This window comes from Stenella coeruleoalba, assembly GCF_951394435.1.
Source record: "Stenella coeruleoalba genome assembly, chromosome: 18".
Taxonomy (NCBI): domain Eukaryota; kingdom Metazoa; phylum Chordata; class Mammalia; order Artiodactyla; family Delphinidae; genus Stenella; species Stenella coeruleoalba.
Window position 1 is genome coordinate 67994797 of NC_137164.1, and position 19021 is coordinate 68013817.

The 19021-nt window shown below is 44.3% G+C and overlaps 1 protein-coding gene across 2 annotated transcripts in view; it reads right to left on the minus strand.

The window, feature by feature from the left end:
- The window catches only part of TMTC4 (transmembrane O-mannosyltransferase targeting cadherins 4), a 61771-nt gene that overhangs the window by 1821 nt on the left and 40929 nt on the right, over positions 1-19021 (minus strand). Inside the window, exons 12-17 of one of the 2 annotated variants that reach the window (XM_079902777.1) lie at positions 13032-13111; positions 12749-12856; positions 12516-12657; positions 7302-7416; positions 6152-6264; positions 1002-1071 (exon numbers count right to left, since the gene is read on the minus strand). In XM_079902777.1, the coding sequence (XP_079758903.1) occupies positions 1002-1071; positions 6152-6264; positions 7302-7416; positions 12516-12657; positions 12749-12856; positions 13032-13111 (628 nt within the window). Of the gene's footprint in view, positions 1-1001; positions 1072-5305; positions 6265-7301; positions 7417-12515; positions 12658-12748; positions 12857-13031; positions 13112-19021 lie in introns of those variants that run through there. The other variant, XM_079902776.1, reaches the window with a different exon arrangement.

The window sequence follows — 19021 nt, forward strand, 5'->3', positions numbered from 1 at the left end:
GATCTTTGTTGAGGCACGTGGGATCTTTCGTTGTGGCGTGTGGGCTTCTCTCTAGTTGTGGCATGCGGGTTCTCTCTTCTCTAGTTGTGGCGTGCAGGCTCCAGGACGCGTGGGCTTTGTAGTTGTGGCGCACGGGTTCCAGAGCGCGTGGGCTCTAGTTGAGGCGCGTGAGCTCGGTAGTTGTGGGGGGCAGGCCTAGTTGCCCCGCGGCATGTGGGATCCTAGTTCCCTGACGAGGGATCGAACCAGAGTCCCCTGCATTGTAAGGCAGATTCTTTACCACTGGACCACATGGGAAGTCCCAAGAAATCTACTCATTAGAATGGTAAGCCTCTGACTATTACAATGATTCTCTAAGTAAAACCATCTTTCTATGTGGGCAGTACAGCAACCACTGATGCTTCATCACTTTTCCAAGGGGAAGCTACAGAGTCTATAGGGAAGAGATCTGGTGAAAAAATACTCACGTGACTGAGCCTTCCAAACATCAACATGCTATGTTCTAAAAATCTAAATTATTGAGATGCAAAAATGAAAGAAAGGAATTCTAGGGAATAAGTCATTGTGAACGCATTCTTAGCCAAGACACAGAACAGAAGAACGCAGGGAAGACCAGGCTAGATAAGGAAGGTTCACTTCAGAAGAAGCAAAAGGACACATGTCAGACTGCAAACTTCCAAAGTACTTCTCAGTTGAACTATCTAGGGCTCTTCACTCAAAGAAAGAAAATCTGAGTTTTAACATCAGAAGGCAATTAACTAGTGGGGGATTTTAGGAGTTGTTCTGATCATGCAATTAAGATTTGTAAATATGACTGTTACTTAGCTACCTTATTAATGTGATAATTTCCTTAAAATGCCATATTTTAGAACCAGATTATAAAGGCCAATACAGGTTAGATTTGAATAACAACTCTCCCAACAGTGATTTTACAGAAATGCACCTGTTTCATTAAAATTACACAGAATTTCGATATGATTCAAATTGAAAAATCTCCTTACCCAAATTGCCATGGTAACTTGCAGTATTTGGATGAGCTTTAATTGCTTTGAGGAATAAAGCTTCAGATTCCTAAAAAACGAAATACATGAAAAATAAGGTACTCCACACGATGCAAAACTTTTATGCAGTTTTATCGCCTATGGGTTTCGAACTTTGAACGTGCTTGTTTTGCTCCACCAAATCCTTCTTCTGGAAACATCTGGGAGCCCAGCAGGGCCACACCCTGTTGAGAAGAGGCTCGGAAGGGTGATCCATTGGGGCAGTGTGTGACTGGGCAAAGGTGACAGGGCAGTAGTCAGGGGATGGTGGCCGCAGAGAGGATGAATATGTTAATGACTCTGCCATCTGCCTCCCTGAAGTGGTGGGAATTCTGCAACTTTAAGCAAGTAGCTCAGTTCAGGGTCCAGGGCAGGATGAGCAAAGGTCAATCAGGAAAGTGCCGGGCTGCTGAGGACACCCACACAAATGTCATTTCTGGTCAGCATCGATGAGCTCATTTCTAAGATTCTCAAGGTAGGAGGTGGAGTCTGTTTAACCTCCCCTAAGAACGCACACCCCCTCAACGACCCAGAAGCAGCCCATTCAGCTGGAGGAAATGAGCAGAGAGAATGAGGGAGAAACAGCCACCTGTCACCTCAGCCACTGCAGGACTGTACGCGAGTGTGACCAAATGCCCCTGAAGTGCGGAACCGATTCTCGGAGAGACTTGCATTTCCCCCATACAGTATTCACTTCCAACCCAGCCAGAGAAACACGGCCAAGTGTTTTCTCGCCTGCTCATCGTGGGACCATGGCCGACTGCATGGCCCCTTTTTACCATAATGTTGAAAAATAAAGATGCCTCATTGCTCTCAGCGACAGCTGCCGGGGGTGACTATCACACCATCTACATTCGTGTCCCTAAAGGGCCACTCATGCTTTAATCAGGGTCACAGGCTCAGCTTCAACAACCAAGGCTGGGGGTTTGGGGACAGGTTTTTACCTTCTATCTGTGACCTACATGAGCTTCTCCCAGGGGGCCTCCCATATCCAGGATCACATGTTTTATAAAGTGCAGGGAGACCAGTTTCCTTTGCCTTGTGCTGGCTGGGCAAACATCTCTGACACCACCTTTTAGACAGAGCTGGCAGAGAAAAATCTGTATTTTAGAAATGTGGTCTGTGAGGGAATGAATGAAGATGTCAGGATTACACGCAGGATGTCAGCAAACGTCACTCTCAGAACTCGGCTCAAAGTCAGGGTCTACATTCCGAGTTGCGGGAGAGAAAACTCCTTCAAGGAAGTCTAAGTTTTCCTGCTATGTTAGGTGTGCTGGAAACAAAAATGAAAACAATGCAAACAAAAGAAAAATCAAATGGATTGTGCAGACCTGTAGCTGTGCTCTTTCTGATGATTTTCAAATGTTTCCATTTAAAACCTCAAGTATAAGAAATGGAAAGCCTGGGGAACCTCAACCTACTTTAAAATGCTCCTCCACACGCAAAGGAAGCAGTGTTATCTGGAGACAACAGATGTAGAGATAAAAGGCAAGTTAGGAGTTCTCTAGGGGATGCTAGATTCATTTTTTGATTCATTTAACTCATTTCTCAAGCGCCCACAAGTGCGGACATCGTTCAGGACGATGTGCAGTCAGAGTCAGGTTTGGAGGATGTAGTGGGGTTTAGGAGAGTGGACAATGGCGCAGGGGTGAGGGCTTACAGCCTGTCTAGGGGCTGTAGGTCTTGGCAAGGCAAGGCTGGTGGGAAGGAGTGGGTATGAGGATCAGGGAGGTAATAGGGGAAGAAAAAAAAGGACTCAAAGTTTCCAAGCCTGACTTCCCTGGCGGTCCAGTGGTTAAGACTCGGTGCTTCCAATGCTGGAGGCACGGGTTCGATCCCTGATCGGGGGACTAAGATCCCATATGCCTCAAAACGTGGCCAAAAAAAAAAAAAGTTTCCAAGCCTGGAAGACAGAAAAATAATGGCACATTGAAAAAAGAAGGGGCATCAGGAGGAAGAGTGGGTTTGTGGGGCACTGTGAGTGTGGGTTAGACATGCTCCATTTTGGGTAACATTGGGACTGGAGGCCTCGTTAGAACACGAATGCCCGCAGGTATTCAACGCCCATGAAATGCTCATCTATTAAATCAGGCTTTTTAATGGCCCTGTTCTGGGAAGCGATGAACTATTCATAAACTGATCTTCTGTGGAGGTTCAAGGATGCTTCAAGACCCAAGTAATGAGCTGACTTATGCCAAGGAACAAATAAATAAACTCATGCTTAAAATCAGGGATTGTTTTTCCTCAACAGACAGGTAAAATAACATATTACTTTCTAAAGTGTGTTAGACAAAATGTGTATGACCAAGGTTTAGGGTAACATCAGGGACAGAGCAAGGCCTTGCAAAGGAGCAAGTGAGGGTCTTTCTGTCTAGGCGGCAAGGACTGGGCAGTCGGAGGTCATTTCAGCCATGCCGGCCGCCAGGGTTGCAGCATCATCTCAGCAACGTCCTTAAACCCGCGTCTATTCTCCCAAACAGGCTTTCACAAGGAACACCCTGCAGAACACTCTGGCTGGGAAGGGAATGTGGGTGGTCCAACGTGAAGTTGAAACCACCAGTCACATAGCAAGAGTAGCTCCCTCTTCAATTCACCTTCCTTTCTTCCAGTTCAGTTGAGACAAAGTCTCCGTTTGGTGGTGGTTTGGGGTCACCCCCCAATACCTTCCAATCTCCCTTTGAGGCTAACTGAGGGTTCACCCTCAGGCTCAGAGCCTGAGCCAGTAGTAGTACCTGCCTGAGATTTAGTAAAATTATTCTATTTTCATTTACCTTATATTTCTAGTAAAGATAGCATGTTTCCACTTTAATTACCATTTGTGTTTAAAATCTATTTAAAGAAATATATCAAGTGAATAATAAGTAGTATCTAGATGTGGCCCCCCCCCAAAAAATTCATAAGGGTATGACATAAATGTCTGGAGTTGGGGAAACTGCTCTCTAGACGTAATCTGCTCTTAAACTACAGGGCCCGTGGAACAGGTGATGCAGAGAGAGAATCAGCACGAGAGGCGACGTTCACCACTGAAAAACATCACTTTTGGAAATTACACGGCAATAGGCAACATAAATGCTAATGGATTTTCATGATCCTTCGAGTTTCATTCAATAATCACTAGACTAAAATTACTGCCGTGTACGTATACATGTATACAATGTTTCATAGTTATAAATTACCTTCTTGTGCATTTCTTTCTTAGCACCATCTCCATTTTACAGAAGAATAAACTGAGGAGTGGTTAAGTGATGGCTCTTGGGTAAAAGGGCTGCTCGGATTAAAAAGGTGCCCCATTATCACCTGGATGTAATGAGAATGCTCACATCGAAGTCTCAAAATAGATTCCGGAAGCCTGAACGTTTCAGAACCGAACGTGGGATGTGTTCCATCATTTCACAGTGGTTCACTGGGCACTTACAAAATGCCCAGTGGTTGGGGAGGGGTGGAGCGGCAATGGAGACACGAAAAGGGGACTTAAGACTCCGGCCTCAACGAGCCTCCAGGCTCACTAAGGACATTGACCAGGAGTTAGTGATCATCTACAACAGCAAATGCCTAGGTGGAAAGGGAGGTGCACAGACCACAGATACCTGTCCTGATGGGGACGGTGGCCCAGCTGCAAGGTCTGCTTGCCCCACCCCTGCAAGTCACCACCACGTCACCTCTTCGTCCAAGCGTCCCCGCCCAGTGCCCAAAGTTCAGTTCCTTATTTCAGATTTCATCCTCTGTTTTCCTATCTTAGGCTCAGCACCCTGGCCTAGACAGTTAGGATGCAAAATGTGTAGAGAAACAGGAAACCCATTTCTCCATTCTGCTTTATGGAGTATTTTCTACTTTATCTGGAAAAAAAACCATACAAAACACCACTGTGAACTGGAACCCAAATCAACCCCAGGTCCTGTCACCTTACTAGGAATTCCAGTTTATAAGCTGTGGGATGATAGAAAAATCAGCACATGATCACATAAGCTGCATCTCAAAGATGGTCACTGGACACTCCCACCCCGTCCCAGGCTGCCAATAGATGGCTGGAAAGTCATTAGAAAGGAACCCACACACCTCACCTCCCTCTCCTCTACAGAAGTAGGTCTGTAAAAAATAAAACGAAACCCCTCAAAAGGTTATCTGGGGGCAAAATCTAGAAATTCAAAAATGTATCCTGATGCTATTAAACTCCCTGATTATTCAATTCAAAAAGGATAGAAATGCATGAGACATCTTACTACTGTATTGTTACAGAAAATTATACCGATAATGATACCTAATGAGCCGAACAGGAGAAGTATGAATTAATCACTACTATTAGGCCAAGTGTGATCAAAATCAGATATGGCCGCTGATTCAAAAAGGAAATATTTCTCTCATGAAAGGACGAAGACACAGCTTCTAAAAGTGTGTTTTCTGTAACATCTGTGCTAGGAAGCCGGGATGCTGGTTAGAATGCATACTCCCTGACCTTACCCAATGGAGCCATGGGGAGAAATACGGGCATCTGTATTCTCACAGGCTCCCTCGGTGGTTCTGATACACAAAACTAAAATCTGAGATCAGTGCTATTAGGAACAGAGTCCCCTTCAATATCCAGGGAGTTACGTGCCTTCTGATTCAAGGTCTACTCCTGGCCCACCCTGGGACCCCAGTTAGTTAGAGGCCTGATGCAATATCTTGTGGTTTTCGTTGGTCAGAAACTTCTAGGGCTTTGCAGATGACCTGTAACTTCCTGTAGGTGAGGAAAAACCTGGAAGCAGCGAGAACCCATCCTATATTCTCCACGGGCTGGTACTCTTTTTGTGCAGAAGAGGACGAGCCCCAGCACCAGGGACAGAATCATAGCTCCATGCCAGGAGCTGGGGCATCTGCTAGGATTTTTTTGGCTTCTCCTCCCCTCCCACGTTTGAGCGATGCTGGTGAATTCTGACCAGAAAGCATGTGGAGTCTGAGTCCACAAATTCATCTCTTGCGCAGCTTCTCAAAGCAAACTGACTGAGCCACACTGGTACGCAGCTACCACTAGTTGGGCCGAATTCTGAATTTAACTGGGCAGACGTTACATCGATGGTTCCTGTCAGATGCTGGCATTCACTGCAAGAAATCATGGCCTGCAGTTCACACACCTTGTATTTCTGGGACTTTCCCAGCACGTTTGCCAAGGAGAACATCAGAGAGTGGTCATTAGGTATTAATTCCAGTGCCTCTCTTCCCACAGCTTCGGCTTGGGCTAAATTACCTGTGAATGAACAATGGAAAACTTAAAAAACATGTTCGCGTTGTACTCGTATTTTAGTCTCTCTCTCTAATTAACAGGGCTTATGTGCATTATGCACAATGATTATGAATAAACTACTTAAGAAGATCAACGTAGAACAGTAATATACACACACATACACGACACTTAACACACACACACGACCTATCAGTTGCAAAGCCACTGCAGTCCAGCACAATTCTGACATACCAACAGCTTTTGATTAACTTCTGTCAAAGCATGTAAAATCTAATTTCAATTTCCCCCAGATACCAGTTATACCCAGATCGGAGAAAACAAGTCTGCAGAATAAGGATATCACAGCAACAGTTTAATAACTGAATGTTTATAGTATTGAAGCTCACATGCTACACTTTCATTAGGAACAAGATGTGTATCTCCCTCCACACTGAGTAGATGGCTAACTAGCTTTAAATTCTGCCAAATGAAAACTATCATTTCCTATGGGACGGCTGGATTTTTAAAAGTAGGGGAACAGAGAAACTTCTAATTGATTGAGTCTCGCACGGGCTAAGAAACCAGGTCACCAAATTTATTACCATTATATCGAAAATAAGAATCTCTGAGTGTAGGTTTGAGAGCACCTCCTTTGAGTACCATCCATGAACTTTAGAGCATGGACCTAGCACCATCCATTTCATAAGCCCAGAAATGGATGGTACCTGCTCCAGGTACCTCCAGCATCCTAGATGATGGCCATTGCCAGATGACAGGCTTCAGGAGAAATGAGATGCTAGTGCACACCTGCCCCCATGACTCAACACCAACTCTAAGCCAAGTGTCACCTTCCCAAACATTCATATTGCAATATGTCAAAGGACACTCCATATTCTAGAAGTACACACATATTTGTCATGTAAAATATTGAACCCCATATTAATTAAAAACAAACAAACAAAACTCTAACACACACTAGGGGAAAAAAAAAAGCACAAGCATCTGTTTCCTAATTATCCAACGGCACTATACTATGGACTGACTGAATTGCTTCTCCACACCTGTGTTATCAAGGAGGATGATCATGTTGTTCCAGGCCAGGCTGTGCTCTGGCTTCAGCACGGTAGCATTCCTCCACGCGTTCAGCGCATCAACGTGACGATTTAGATCTGCATACTGAACAGAAAGCAGGGACACCCCCAATCAATATTCCAGTTCTTTTTTGTGCTTTCTTTCTACAAGATATAACCATACCAAACCCGAAACCAAACCGAACCGAACTTGTATTTATCGAGCTTGTAATTTTTCATATTAACTCATTTAGCCTCCAAACAATCTCAGTGAAGGAGAGAACTATCCCCGTTTTACAGATGAAGTAAATAACTGAGGCACAGAGAAAGGAAGTAACGTGTCCACAGTGCCATATCTAGAAATGGGAGAGCACGGACTGAGACCAGGTGGTCTAGCTCCTGAGCCTACAACCTTTTTTTTTTTTTTTTTGCGGTACGCAGGCCTCACACTGTTGTGGCCTCTCCCGTTGCGGAGCACAGGCTCCGGACACGCAGGCTCAGCGGCCATGGCTCACAGACCCAGCCGCTCCGCGGCATGTGGGATCTTCCCGGACAGGGACACGAACCCGTGTCCCCTGCATCGGCAGGCGGACTCTCAACCACTGCGCCACCAGGGGAGCCCAAGCCTACAACCTTTTAACTACAACCCATAATTTAGTGATTCCAGGTGTCAAAGCATGTTTCAGACTACTTCAGAGAGGTTAAGGAAAAAACCTAATCCTTAGTATTTTTCCAGAAAGACTTCACATAGTCTATCTTTGATAAGGTATTATTTAAAATGGTCAACAAAATATTTAATGTGATTAAAAGCTCTATGTGCCAAATTCACCTTGTGAAGAATGGTCTTCCTGCCTACATCTAAGCTTCCTATAAAACTGGGAGTACATCAGACATACTTTATGAACTGGTTGGAAAAGTCTTAAGCAGTAAATGTAAACGTCTTTCCCAGTTTGGAGCCTGTTTGCCTCCTTCAGGAAGGAGAGAATGATCTGTTGCTTTCTTTTGAGAGGGAATGTTAACATCGACAACAGAATATGAAATGGCTGGCTGTCAATCCGCATAGTTAATAAAAGCACGCAGAGGGGGAAAGTGATGGATTGTTTAACAGGTGACCCTCTTGCCCTCTTTAACTCTGTTCAAATGCACATCTCATCTGAATGAACACGGTTCCATTAACTCTGCAAAAAAGTACACAAGATTACAATTTATCAGAGTTTAAGGCTATTTCCTTATTTACTGTCAAGTCTGTCTTTTCATTAGACAACAGAAACATTGTGACTTGCCCCATGACCCCACACACAGCAAACAGGTGGCACAGTACGCAAGAAAAAGAAAGGTTTAAGGAATTACAGAAACATTTGTGAATATCCATTTGCTAAAGATGTTGGAATTTCCCAAGAGACTCAGAGACTCCAGTTACAATACTTTAGCCCTTAAATGAGGAAACACGTAAAGTTCAAAGACTTAAAATAATTTAGGATGCCCAATTATACCAACATTTAATTCTCTTTATACTTGATGTTCCATTGATTTCTCAGCCAGTTCTCTCCAGCAAGTGACAGGCAATTGAGTCATGTGGAGACGATCTGCGGTGACATGCTTTCAAAGGCACCCAGGAAAACCAACATAACTTCGTTTACACAACAAAAACATTCTTTACATATTTTATTATTTATTATTATATTTCATTACTATTTATTGAAGAACAACCCCAGCCTGAACCAGGTAACACTCCTATTCTGCCTTGAACTTTACCTTTTATACCATCTATACAAAGTGAACAAGCACTTTAAGGGAAACAGAGAAAAATGGTGATTTAGAAAGAACTACCCATTCTGAAAGTGGACAGGTAATAAGCATGTTATTTACCTATTAGTCCTATGCTCAACCTTCTATGCTCTGCAAACTACATTTCCCATGGTGCTTTGCTACTTGGCCCCCGGTCAAGTCTCTCTGCCAATAGAAGTCACAGGTGATGATCAGATAGTTGGAAGACGGAGTAGCGCTTTCCCCCCATTCTCGCTCTCTCCTTCCTTGTCCTTGGCAGTGTCTCTACAGTGGCCATGTCCCCTCCCTCCACAGTCCCTGGGCTGGACTTTGGTCCTTCTGTCACAATCTCAGCCTTCAGGTGATGGTAGCTCCTGAGATGTGGTGCCTTCTATGAGCTCTTAAATTCTGGTGGCATCACTTCATTCCATGTGTTCCCCTAACCCTACAGGGTTTCCTTTTACTCTCTGAGTTAATGTCACCTTTCCATGTGTGTTCTTCCAACAACTGTCTAACCCATTCCTTGTATTGAATCTTCTCTATTTAAAATACTTAGCACGGGGACTTCCCTGGTGGTCCAGTGGGTAAGACCCTGTGCTCCCAATTCAGGGGGCTGGGGTTCGATCACTGGTTGGGGAACTAGATCCCGCATGCATGCATGCTGCAACTAAGAGTCTGCATGCTGCAACTAAAGATCCTGCATGCCACAACTAAGACCCAGTGCAACCAAAATAAATAAAGAAATAAATATTTTTTTAAAAAGAGAGAGATTATTTTTAAAAAAATACTTAGCATGGTTTTGGTTTTCCTGAATGGATCCTGCCTGATGCAATTAGTCCTTGCAAAATGAACTGTCTCCAGTCACTATTACCATAATTTTCTAATGTTAGTAATGTGTCCCAAATAATCCAGCTCTTCCCAATTTCCTACGGCACAAGAGAAGTTCATTATAGTCCCTTCTTTCCTGTATCCAGAAATCAAAACACATTTCTGTCTCCCACTACTGAAGAGTGACTAAGGAAGGTTTTTTCAGAAAGGAAACTCTTCAGTTATTAAGTTCCTATTATTTGCCGATATAAAAATATACTGGTTGAGCTGTTAAAGATTAAGCTCTTAATGCTTTTAAGCTGTCAAGCAGGCAAAAGCTGGATAATTAAACAACAAAGGAGAGCAAAATCTTTAAATAACCAAGAACAGTTGGCAGGAGGGAACACAGAAAGATTACTTCACGGTAGCATAATTAGTAAACAGTACACAGAGAACAGTACAAGGTCTCAATAGTCAGTACTACAGATGATCTTCTAAGTGAGAGTGGGGATGAGTTCCAGGGCCTGGAGCACGTGTTAAAATCTTCTATTTTGCATTCTATCTTCCTTTCTTTGGACGTAACTTGGCTCATTTAGCATTAATTCTCAATTTTCCAAACCCCAAGGAATTGCAGTGACAGGCAGCTACTGGGGGAAGGAAGAAGACCGCTAAGTATTAGAGCTTTAAAGTATAACTGAGGGCTCCAGGCAGATACACTCACTTCACAAACAATATCCTGAAAAAAGAGCTGCCTCCAAAAAAGAAAAAGAAAAAAGAATGAAAGAAGATTTCGTGTGGATCTCAAGTATAATATGTCACGCAAGTCCTAGCGTAGACACAATAAATAGAAACAGTAATCCCTGCAATAACCACCGATGCAAGTATTTGGATAATACCCAATTTGTTCCCAGATCCCATTCTCACTTCATTAACTTTGCAAGGACCCACCCTGCTCTGTGTGTGACTGGATTTTCTGGTCTCTACTGGTATTATTACAGTGGAGTTTTACTGTCTCTCCCCTACTCCAAGAAAACAAGATAGAGGACCCGAAAATGCCACCCCAAATATACCATTTTGGCATAAAGATTATTGCACTGAAGGCATTTGAGAGTCAACAGATGCAGAAAGCAGCTTTCCTGGAGCTTCCCTGATCTGACTAAAAGCAGAAACTTCTGAGAAAGGAGGAGGGCCTCCCCTCCTGGGGAAGTTTTATGGCTATGGAGAAGACGAACCTACACAAACACACCTCACTTCATTATATATGTGAGGTTTCCCCCATATATTTACCTTCCCACAGTTCGTCAGCTTGGAAGCCTGAAATCTCTTTCTTTGTCTTGTCATTTCTCTACAAATGTATAGTTCTCTGCTAAGATGCTACATAAGTCCAAGTTCTAACCATCCCTTTGAGTTACCCCACTTGTCTGCCCACTGCACACGGTAATAAACTCTGTTTTTCTCGTTATCACCTCCATCACCTCACAGAACTACCATTTTGCGGGTGTGCGCTTATTTTCTTTATTAAGGAAAGCAAGAGTTTTAATAATTAAGTTGTGCGTCCTCATGGAGGCCTTTCAGAAATGATGACAAAATCTATTTCACTATCATTAGCAATATATGCTTTCAGATTTTTTTTTAATTAATTAATTAATTTTATTTTTGGCTGCGTTGGGTCTCTGTTGCTGCCCATGGGCTTTCTCTAGTTGAGGCGCGCGCGGGGCTGCTCTTCGTTGCGGTGCGCGGGCTTCTCACTGCGGTGGTTTCTCTTGTTGCGGAGCATGGGCTCTAGGTGCACGGGCTTCAGTAGTTGTGGCACGTGGGCTCAGTAGTTGTGGCGCACGGGCTTAGCTGCTCTGCAGCATGTTGGATCTTCCCAGACCAGGGCTCGAACCCGTGTCCCCTGCACTGGCAGGCGGATTCTTAACCACTGTGACACCAGGGAAGCCCCACGCTTTCAGATTTTAAGATTATTGAACTTACTGTATGAGCTACTGCTGTATTATTTATTTGAAGAAAGAAACTATATTTAAAAAAAAAAGTCAAGAGCAATAACAGCTTTATAAATATCCTGTTAGTAACCAAAAAGAGCAAGTCTCTACAGAACACATTATGCTCTATTCCCATTGAATAATCTCAAAGCCCTTTTGTGGGCTCCTGAGCTTTCTTTCATGGGGGGATAGTTACCTGTAAAAATGCAGGAACAGTCCCTTGAGGCAGCAGAAGAGGAAAACTCAGAAGTCACATTATGGGTTTGCTTTTTTTAAATTTCAGTTTTTATTCAATTGGTGTTTTAAAAACAGAGAGACCAATGTTTATCAGGAAGTAACCCCTTGGAATACTGTTTAACAGGGCACAAAGGGACTTTTAAAAATTGTAATTTATTCCTTAGTTTAACCTGTTGCCTTTATGATCTCTTAAACTTGGCTAACTCAAGTTGGCTTGCTCTCTAATTAGAGCTAAAAAAAAAACTACATGTGAGGAAAGCAAATAGCTACCTTCAACTGAGATAAAAGTACGTGAAAGAGCTTCATAAGATGTAGAGGGTTAGAATGGGTGTCGCTCTTCTCACTTTATTATAAAGAAGGAAACAAAACCAAGCTTTTCTGCTGCAGCCACAGGGCACCATGTGCTTACCAAACGCCCGAGGTTGTAGTAACAATCTGGGTATTTCCTCCTGTGCTTGATCGCCGTCCGGTAACTTTGCTCGGCCGCCTGGAACCGTTTCAGGCTGTTTTGCACGATGCCTAAATTCATCCACGCGGCAGCGAAGTCTGGCCTGGAAGACAAACAAGGAAAAGAAAGGCTTAGCTCCCAGAACGCTGGAGCGCATTTCCATGCCGTGAGCATGATTATAAAACAACGCTTACTGTATCTGTACAGCCAAAGACAGCAGCTCCTCTGCTTCCTGGAGCTCATTCCTTTCTTTTAAGATATTTCCCAGATTATTCATGGCATGAACGTACTTCGGATTTAATCTGGAAGTGGAGAGAGAAACCAAGCCTGTAGTCTTCCCTAAACTCTCAGGAATTGGCAAATTTATCTTAAAGTTGGGGTCCTCGTGGGGACAGGTTTTTAACGCTAGAAAGTTAAAATAAGACATGTGTACTGTAAAGACAGCATTTCTTCTGTGAGACAGGATGCTTGCAGTACCTCACAGCTTCCCGGTAATATCTAATGGCAGCTGTCTGATTGCCTTTATCAGCCAGGTTTTTGCCCACATTGTAGTGAACCTGAAAAGACAGAGAAAATTGGCCATCAGCTGCCAGACTTCTTTGTTCAGAGCTGGGATGCCTACCATACCTTCTAAACGAAAGCAAAAGATAATGGTATTAAAAAACAAGCCCCTACCAGAACTTTAGCTAAACCCCTACAGAGGCTGGGCCGAGCTTGCTGGTGCTTTAGTACCCTGCCCTGCAAGAAAAGATTCGAGGAAAGGGAGGTGACAAGCAGATGGTAACACTAAAGTGTGACAGTGGAATACTGGCTAAAGAACTCAACAGAGAAAACTGGGAAGTTAGGAAGCTGGGCTGGTTTTACTGTGAAACCCTGACGCCCCCTCCTTCTCACACACCTGCACCCACTAGGGCTGAGCTGCAAAGTCCAACCACACATGCATGTGAGGAAACAGTGACGATTCTGTACTTTAAACAAATACAGCACTTTCTTGTATGACACCTTTCTTCTGTAGCAATACTAGCATTCCACTTTACACTAATCAAATCCTCCCTCCCTTATTCCTTTAGGTAATGAGTGCACCCCAGGCACCATGTCGGCAGCTACAGATACAATGGTGGGCAAACCATTCAGACCCCTGCCTCCTGAGCCCTGGATGGGAGTCAAATGCCCTCATTAGTAAATGTGTCACTCGAAGGGGCCGGGGCTCTGGAGGAAGGTGAGTCTGAGGACGGCACCTGGTTGAGTGTCAGGAAGGCTGTCCTATAGAGGGCCTTCCAGCAGAGACCTGAACGGGGGTCATCCGGTAAAGGGGCTGCAGTGGAGCAAGTGTCCCAGGTGGAGCAGCAAGGGGCAGGGTCCCTGGCCTAGAGGAAGCCTGCTACATTTGGCTGAGCAGCTACAGGCAGCCTGGCGTCGCTGAGTGCAGACAGCAGGGGTGACCAGGCTACACAGGGAACCCCGAGAGGCGTTGGGTACCGTTTAGTCTTTGCCCCAAGAGAAGTGGGAGGCCAGTGCGGGGTCTGTTAAGTGCCTGAGTTTCCTAGGGCTGCGGTAACAAAGGACCACAAGCTGGGGGCTTAAAGACAACAGAAATGTATTCCGCCGGAGTTCTGGAGGCCGAAATTAGCAGCAGCAAGGCTGGTTCCCACTGGAGGCTCTGAGGAAAACGCCCACGCTTCTCTCATCTTCCGACCGTGGCCGGCCAGCCCTGGTGTACCTTGCTCTGTGGCTGCAGCGCTCGAATCTCTGCCTCTGTCTTCACGTGGCCCTCTCCCCGCCATGTGTCCATGTCTCTGCTCTCTCTTATAAGGACACCAGTCATAGTGGATTAAGGGTCCACCCTATTCCAGTATAACCTCATCTTAACTTACATCTGAATGACATCTGCAAGGACCCCCCTCCTAAATAAACAGGGCTTAGGATTTGAACACATCTTGGGGGCGGGAGGGGGGGCAATTCAACCCATAACAAAAGCCAGGGGTAGGAGGGTGGCAGAGGGTCAGAATCAGATTTAGGTTTATGTAAAATAAGTCACACTGGGAAACTCACATGAGTCAGGAGAAAGCCAATGCTGGGGGTCCAGGGAGAGCCTGTAGCTGCAGCCCCAAGAACGAGGATGGCGGACGGAGCTGGGTGGTGGTGAAGAAGTGGAGGCACCTGAGGAACACTGAAGAAGCAAAGAGCCCAGGGCAGCAGAACTAAACGGACCCATGAGGACTATTACCAGAAGTATTTACCGATCATCAAACGCTCCTCTTGGAGGCTTACAACGTAAAGGCCAACAGCAATCTCAGAGGAGATGATGCTACAGAAAAGTCATTCAACTGGGTGTGTGCAGCGTGACTAATAATAACTAACAGTGTGGCTGGCACGTACTGAGGGACTGCTTTGGCACCATTAAGTGTCTTGCCCTAGGTTGTGGTACTAGAGTTGAACCCAGGCTCCAAAGCCTGTGTTTCTTCTCACTATATCACACCCATTTATTACGGTGCTGGGTGAAAATGGGGCCGGGCTGCTCAAGACAATTTCTAGACCCACTCATTTACCCCATGTATTATTTTTTAAGGTAAAATAATGTTACTTTTGGGTGTTAAGGGCTGCACTGTGACCCCAAAATTCATATGTTGAAGTCCTAGACCCCAGCACCCCAGAATGTGACTGTATTGAAAGATGGGGGTCTTTAAAGAGGTCATTAAGTTGAAATGAGGCTCTTCGGGGCCTTAATCCAATCTGACTGATGGCCTTATAAGAGAAGGAAATTTGGACACACAGAGAACACCAGAGATGCCTGCACACAGATGAAAGGCTGTGTGAGGACACAGCAAGAAGGTGGCCATCTGCAAGCCAAGGAGAGAGGCCTCAGGAGAAACCAGCTCTTCTGATGCCTTGATCCTGGACTTCCGGCCTCCAGAACTGGGAGAAAATAAAATTCTGTTGTTTAAGCCACCCAGTCCATTGTATTTTCTTATGGCAGCCCTAGCAGACTGATACATGGTGAATTACAATAATGGTTTGAGCACAATCAAGTAGCATTATATCTGAACATTCAAAACCCCTTTTAAAAGAATAATCACATCCTGCCTTATCAATCTTAACCTACAGTGATAGCACGTCTTCAAAAATACTGATATTTCTGGAAGGGTATAGAGCACTGTGACATTCTTTAAGCACATACGTAACAGAGATTTTTTTTTTTAATAAGTTTATTTATTTATTTTTGGCTGTGTTGGGTCCTTGTTGCTGCACCCGGGCTTTCTCTAGTTGCAGTGAGCAGGGGTTACTCTTCGTTGCAGTGAGGTGGCTTCTCTTATTGCAGAGCACGGGCTCTAGATGCACCGGCTTCAGTAGTTGTGGCACGTGGGTTCAGCAGTTGTGGCTCGCAGGCTCTAGAGCACAGGCTCAGTAGTTGTGGCTCGCAGGCTCTAGAGCGCAGGCTCAGGAGTTGTGGCACACGGGCTTAGCTGCTCCGCGGCATGTGGGATCTTCCCGGACCAGGGCTCAAACCCGTGTCCCCTGCATTGGCAGGCGGATTCTTATCCACTGCGCCACCAGGGAAGCCCGAGATTTGTTTTTTAACTGCCAATTTTAAACTCTATACATCTATTTTTACCTCATCGGACAAAAGGAATCACAAACGGGGAAATCACAGGCGATAGAAATGTATAATATTGCGCAGCACACCCCGTATAATTTAAACTTCCTAAACCAAATTATTGTCCATCTGTAGGTGTTACCATCTTTATGCTATAGCTTGCAGGAGACTAGTTAATGCTATGGCTTGATGGCGGGTTTTGAAAAGTGGGCTCGAAGTGGATTGATTTTGAGCCTCCCCCAGCCCCAGTCTGGAAGTGTTTACCCACTCCCTCACGCCCCACACACAAAGGGACCGAATCTGGAGACTCCAACCTGTGAGTGAGGACGTATGTGCCTGCAGTCCCCAGAATACAAACACAGCTTCTATGCAGACTTCAACACAGCTCCTGCGTCTTCCGCCCCTGAGCTCCTGCTGCTTTCCTTTGTTACGGGGAAATTCTGTTTTCTCAATAAAAAGCTCAGACAAAGAGCTGAACTGCCCTCTGCAGTAGAGCCGCTGTTCTGTTAGACCCGACGCCACGGACCAGGAGATCAGGGGAGGGCAGAGGGTTGCTTTGCAAAATCAGACTGCAGTGAATTCAATGGAACTAGTTAAAAACTGGACAGCCCTGTCCATAATTAAGACTGGTAAACAGGCCAGCCTTATCCTATGCGTGACATGGAGGGAAGTATTTGAATAGAAAACAGCTGCCTAGATAACCCATTGTGAAAAACCAAAGCAAACCTCTACGAAACAGTTTACCTGAACTAGAGTTTAAAGAATGAGTGATTTTTGTTCCCCCGGAAATGTAAAGGATTGAAAAAGCCTATTTATCCTTGAACTTTCCCTCCTGCCTTTGTGATTCATACGCTGAGGCAACGAACCAGCACAGAAGCCACAGAGAAAACCCACCGTTGCAACCCAAGGATATGTAAATGCAAACGAGGTGAAAGCATCCATAGGGAAGGAGGTACATTCAACAGCAATGCTAAAACCAGTTTCTTTCAAATTTCCTGTTAAAACTTCATGTTAAACTTAAAAATGTTTTAAACACATAAAAATCCTATAACCCATCCTGGCTCATCCTTAAGGAAATACCTCATTGTGGTATATGATCCCTTTCGTTGTTAAAAGAATTTAGAATTGTATCCCAGGTTTGACACAAAGTGTCACACACTTTCAAGCCTTGAAAACTAAGAATGGCTGCAAATACAATCAGATACTTGGTGTCTCATCCATAGTAGGAATTTAATTTCTATTGTCTCAATTCAGTCACTAATACCGAGTTCCTACCATATGCAAGGAACTGTGGGTAATTCAAATGCAGACCAGGCACAGCACTGAGTCTCATTTGTAAATCTGGGCCTAATTGACAGCCAGGTGCCAAATGCTTACTTAATAGTCAGTGAATGTAAGGTGGAAATGAGTGCAGAAAAATGTATCTCCTGCAATAGAGTTGAATGAAACCAGTGTCTTTCTAAATGAGATCTCTTCCCTGAAATCAACCTAGCTCCCCCACTCCCAAAAAGGGAAGTAAAGAGAACTTTATTATACTTCAGTTTATAGTGGGAAGTAAAAAGAAAAAAAAAGAAACCTATCTTGCTCATACTGAATGGCATCACTGAAAAATGTTCTTGGAAAGGCTTATCACTACTGGGTCCATTCTGAAGATGAGGTCTTGTATGTATGTCGTAAATTTAAAAGAGAAAACCACACACACAGACCATGTGCATGACCATCTGCACACCCCCTGTGTTTTCTAGCCTTAACATATGAAATCATAAGGCAGACGTATAGGCTCAAACATCACATATGTCCCATACTCCCTCATTTACTAGGGTAACCTGGGCACAGCACTATACCAGGCCTCTATCTACCACCTAAGTTACTAACTTAGATAAAGTCAGCTCCATCTTTCCATGCCTCAGTTTCTTTCATTTGGAAAATTAAAGAAAATAACCTCTCTGACAACCTTCGAGGGAGAATAATGGAGATTAATGATAGAGCCTCTACAAAGAAATCTGAGTTCCTTCTGCAGAAGAACTATATAAATAGAAGGGGTAATTACTGCCATTCAAACAGAAAAGTAAAAATAAAGCAAATCTATTAACATTATGAAATTAAATCACAGGCAATTTATTTTTAATAGCATAAAATAAATGGCTAGGTCAGCAAATCAAATTAACAATAAAAGCTTGAAATAATTCACTCTTATCTCAGCCTCTAACTATAAAACACAAACAAGGTTTTTTTTAATCCAAGGAAAAGACAAACAAGGAGTCAGCACCTTTTATAGTATCCCTCACTCCACGGTCACAATAAGACATCAACTATTCATTAGAATTCTTCATATAATTTTGCCTGAAATCACCGTTTTCTCTTAAATATAGAATGTGGAAATGAGACAGAGCTCCATGGAGTTTTTATCCTCCCCCCACTCCCCCATCACAATTAAGCATCCTAGGAAGCTCCAACTCTGATGACACCAAAGGAGAACGGGACCGTTATTTAATAATAATAATGATCTATACTAACAGAGAATTCTTCTAACCTAACTCCTTTGCCTCCCTTTTTTTTTTTTTTTTTTTTTTTTTTTTTGCGGTACGTGGGCCTCTCACTGTTGTGGCCTCTCCCGTTGCGGAGCACAGGCTCCGGACATGCAGGCTCAGCGGCCATGGCTCACGGGCCCAGCCGCTCCACAGCATGTGGGATCTTCCCGGACCGGGCCACAAACCCGTGTCCCCTGCATCGGCAGGCGGACTCCCAACCACTGCACCACCAGGGAAGCCCTTGGCCTCCCATTTTGAGCAAGTATCATTCCCTTCTTTTCATTTAATGGGACAACCAAAACTAAAAGGAGCCTATGAAAGCAAACATTTCTGGATCACCC